This window comes from Echeneis naucrates, chromosome 19, assembly GCF_900963305.1.
Source record: "Echeneis naucrates chromosome 19, fEcheNa1.1, whole genome shotgun sequence".
In the NCBI taxonomy this organism is placed as follows: Eukaryota; Metazoa; Chordata; class Actinopteri; order Carangiformes; family Echeneidae; genus Echeneis; species Echeneis naucrates.
This window is the reverse complement of record NC_042529.1, coordinates 2,065,600-2,070,076: the sequence shown is the minus strand read 5'-3', so window position 1 is coordinate 2,070,076 and position 4,477 is coordinate 2,065,600. Positions and strand designations below refer to the sequence as shown.

The window sequence follows — 4,477 nt, the reverse complement described above, 5'->3', positions numbered from 1 at the left end:
TGGTGTAAGGGGATTATACGATATAACCTTTACTTTGCGCTTTTAATCTGCTGATTCCTAAAAAAAAAAAAAAAAAAAAAAAAAAAACATCCACAGCGACCTTCACCTGTTTTACGGTGTTTACGTTTCAGCCTTCCATTTTAGTGTGAGCCTGATGCTCATCAAATCTGGAGCTCTCATAGATTCTCCACGAATGCACCATATAGGATCCGTTTTTTTTCATCAAACGTGGAGTAAATTTGCTTTGAATCTCTAATCCACATCATCTTGAGTGCATTATTTCCCACTGCAGAGGAGCTGGAGCACAAATTCACACTAAGCTGTTTTTGCTATCAGGGGTGATTGTCTGCAATTTGCATGTGCAGCAAAGAGGATCTATACTCTATGCGGAATTAATTAGTATAAGCTACAGGCTGAGCCATTCCACCACTTACTGAGTCCAATCAATACTGCTAATAAGCCCGAGGTGCTGTCAGATAAAGCACTCAGACAGTCCTTCATGTGTGATATTATCTGAATAATTATGGCTGGAACATTCAATCGTTACTTCTGTGCTTGTAAACATGGATCAGTGAAGGTGAAGTGACTCTTCTCCGTTCATCTTTCTGATTATTGATCTTTTCTGTTTCCAGCAGTGGCCATCTGGAGACTCAGACAAAGAGCTGAGACACAACAGAGTCTGATTTGGTCGAGGTGAACGCTTTTCCATCCCCCCACTCCCCCCCCACCCCCCACCCCCTCCTCCAACCCCCCCATCTCAGAGGCCAAGCTCCTTCCAGGCTTTAGATGCCCAGAGACCCCCAGCTCCCAGAAGCGCTGAAGCTCTGAGACCCTTCAGGATCTCCCCTGGCAGACGCTCCTCCGACCCGGTGAGGCTCGACCCCCGCAGTCACCATGGGAACCGTCCTGTCCTTGTCCCCCAGCTACCGAAAGGCGGCTCTGTTCGAGGATGGACCGGCCACCGTGGGCCACTACACGGCCGTCCAGAACAGCAAGAACGCCAAAGACAAGAACCTGAAGCGCCACTCGCTCATCAACGTGCTGCCGTGGAAGCGGATCGTCGCCGTGTCGGCCAAGAAGAAAGGCTCCAAGAAGGTGCAGCCCAACGGAACCTACCAGAACAACGTCACCCACCTCAACAATGAGAACCTGAAGAAGTCCCAGTCCTGCGCCAACCTGTCCACCTTCACCCAGGACCAGAGCACCCCGGCCCTCACCAAGAGCTCCAACAACACAGCGTCGTCCGTCAAGAAGGCCCCCCTGACCAACTGCAATGTGGCCCCCGGGACCCCAAAGAGGGTGATCGTCCAGGCCTCCACCAGCGAGCTGCTGCGCTGCCTGGGGGAGTTCCTGTGCCGGCGCTGCTACCGGCTCAAGCACCTGTCCCCCACCGACCCGGTGCTGTGGCTGCGCAGCGTGGACCGGTCCCTGCTGCTGCAGGGCTGGCAGGACCAGGGCTTCATCACTCCGGCCAACGTGGTCTTCGTCTACATGCTGTGCCGCGACGTGGTCTCCTCCGAGGTGGCCACGGAGCACGAGCTGCAGGCCGTGCTGCTCACCTGCCTCTACCTGTCCTACTCCTACATGGGCAACGAGATCTCCTACCCGCTCAAGCCCTTCCTGGTGGAGAGCTCCAAGGAGACCTTCTGGGACCGCTGCCTCTCCATCATCAACCTGATGAGCTCCAAGATGCTGCAGATCAACTCCGACCCGCATTATTTCACTCAGGTGTTCGCAGACCTGAAGAACGAGAGCCAGAAGGAGGAGGAGAGGAGCCGCCTGCTCATCGGCCTGGACCGGTGAGGGGGTGCTGCATGGGGGGGGGGGGGGGGTGGAGCGTACTCCAGTCTGGCATCTTCACAAGTTTGAAAGATTATTTTTGATTCTATTTATTTATTTATTACTGTCCAACTGCTGAGGGGTCTGGAGTTCAGTGAAAGATGTCTGAGGTTTGGATGTTTAGGGTGTTTTCAGTGGGGGGGTGGGGGGGTGGGGGGGACGTTTTTTGTCTTTCAAATGAGCTAAGGATGTTTTCAGTGAATCTGAGAACAGGAGATAAAAAAATAAATAAATAAAAATGCCAGGCTCGATTGAGTAAATCCTTTGCTAACATTCAGATATAGATCTATATGAAATACTGAAAATCTTAAAAACAACAACAAAAACAAACAAAAAAAAAAAAAAAAAAACGTTAGAAAAGGAAGAATCCATCTACAGCATTGAATGTGGACAGGACCGAGGCCTCAGCAGCCGACCTCTGACCTTCTGACTGTTGGGACATGAACAGCCAACTGCAGGAGGGGGAGGGCCCAACCGACTCCCAAAACACTCAACCCCCCTCCCCCCAAAAAACAAACAAACAAACAAACCCCCCCCCCCCCCCCCCCCACACACTTTGCCTGCCCCGGCTGCAAACTCTGGCTCTTTTGGAACGCCAACATCTACGTGGACACTGTTATTTATCCTTTTTCTTTCTTCTTTTTTTTGCTGCAATGCATATCTGGCCATCTGAGGATCAAACAGCAGGGGCCATCAATGCTGGATCCATATTTTGTGAGGGGGGGGGGGGCAGTTGCAACAGTACGATGAGGAGGAAGCAGGAAGGAGGACGGTTGATTGGATGGACAATACGCAGATGTTGCATTGTGGGACTTTTGATAAGAAAAGATAAAAAAGTGGAGGACGGTTGGCCACAGCTGAGGGATCATAATGTGTGTGTTCAGAAAGACCTGCTTTATTTTCATCTAGAAAAAAAAAAACAAAAAGCAAAACAACACAATGGATGTTTGATTCCCCAGAGGCTTAGACCTATGGAGGCTTATTTATTGCTTTTCTGGAAAGTGTTTTCTTTCATTTTTTTCATTTTTTACTTAGAAATGTAATGTTTTGCACGTGTGCCATGCAATTTTACAGAATTTCTAGGTGGAGCAGGAGCAATTTTTCCTCTTTTTACTTAATTTATAAACCAACTGCATCTGCATTAGAGAATGCTGTGAACAAAGTGACACTAGTTTCTTTAGCTATGCTTGCTAAAATAGGCTATTTCTTTACCAGGGAATTTCTTTTTGTACTCTTGTCAATAGGTTGTTGTTGCAACCACTTTTGGAATGATGTTTGATTTTTGTGCTTATGATTCAGCATAGAAAATGTTTAAACAGTGCCATATCTTGGATGGAAATCCCGCTGGATCTGAGAAGGAGGGTGGATTTTCATCTACTAATAACTTACTCGCACCTAATTTATTGCCATTTACGTATTTATTGTTTAGGCACTTTTAATGTAAAAGGAGGATCCAGGCAGGGGACTGTGTGAAGGGAAGGGTGGGGGTGGGGGGGCGTGGCTACTCGAGAAGGTGTTTATCTTTGGTGGGAATGAAGATTGATGTGATTCATGGAGATGACTGTTGAAGGAGTTTATCAGCGAATATCAATTTCAAAAGCTCTTAGATCAAAATCCATGTTAAATCTGACCATCACCAAAGTGACATCATCAAGGACACCTTGACAGAACAACACATCTTAACCTTTTATGCCAGAAAAATACCCTAGAAACAGTTTTTTTTTCTTTTGCTGTTGTTTGTTTTGTTTTGTTGTTTTTTTGCCTGCATGAGGTACCAGCACATATCAGACCGGAAAAACACACACAGGGGAGCGAGAATGAATTCAATGACACGTGTTTATCATCGCTGCAGAAAAAGCACAGGTTTCCTTGGAGAACGATCCAACAGCATCAGCTCTGTGTGAACCAAACAACGAGGCGAAGACTCAGCTGGAGAAGAAGCATTTTGAACATTTTCATCTACAAACTTCAACGAGACTAAAACGCCAACGCTGCTGTGTGAAATGGGAACACCATGGCAACCAAAAGCAGAGCCGCCAAGACGGGCCCGTGTAGCTTTTTATGTCCAGAGGAAAGAAGGTGCTGAGCCTCTCTGCAATGACTCTACTCACCCTGAAAGGCTGGAGAAATGTTTTAACTGGTTTTCCACATCTCATTTATAAAAGGAAAGGCGTGCACTTCTTTCCTCTGCAGCGTTCCGAAAATCTGTGTCCCCGGAGGACGAGAGGCCTTTGTGCTGCTGCTGAAACAGCTCTGATGGTCACATCCTTCGTAGTTAGATGAGTGAGAGACGCTTCCTTCGGGGGCTCTGACTGCACAATTATTGGGGAGGCTCTCTCTTCAAATGGGCTTCTGCTTCGGGTAGAAAAAAAAGGAGGGTGTTGAGGTAAAAGGGCCTCAAACCGAGACCACCGACTCTCTTTTCTTTCTCTGTCCACCGGCCCTGAATCACTTGAAAATGTGCCATTTCATTTTTTCTCCACTTTGCATCATTGAGTAGTTGTTTGAGGAAAATATGAAAAAAAAAAAAAAAGACTCAAGTGATAGTTCAAGATTTCTGTCAAAATTCTTTTTTCTGTATCTTGTTGCGTACTTTGTAGATAAAAACTGAAACAGTGGTTAAAAACTTCAAAAAGAG

The 4,477-nt window shown here is 47.1% G+C and overlaps 1 protein-coding gene across 1 annotated transcript; it reads left to right on the top strand.

The window, feature by feature from the left end:
* Positions 1–894: 894 nt before the first annotated feature.
* Positions 895–1,803, top strand: cdk5r1b (cyclin dependent kinase 5, regulatory subunit 1b (p35)). The gene has a single exon (XM_029528128.1). It carries the CDS (start codon positions 895–897, stop codon positions 1,801–1,803), a length of 909 nt encoding a protein of 302 aa, XP_029383988.1.
* Positions 1,804–4,477: the final 2,674 nt, after the last annotated feature.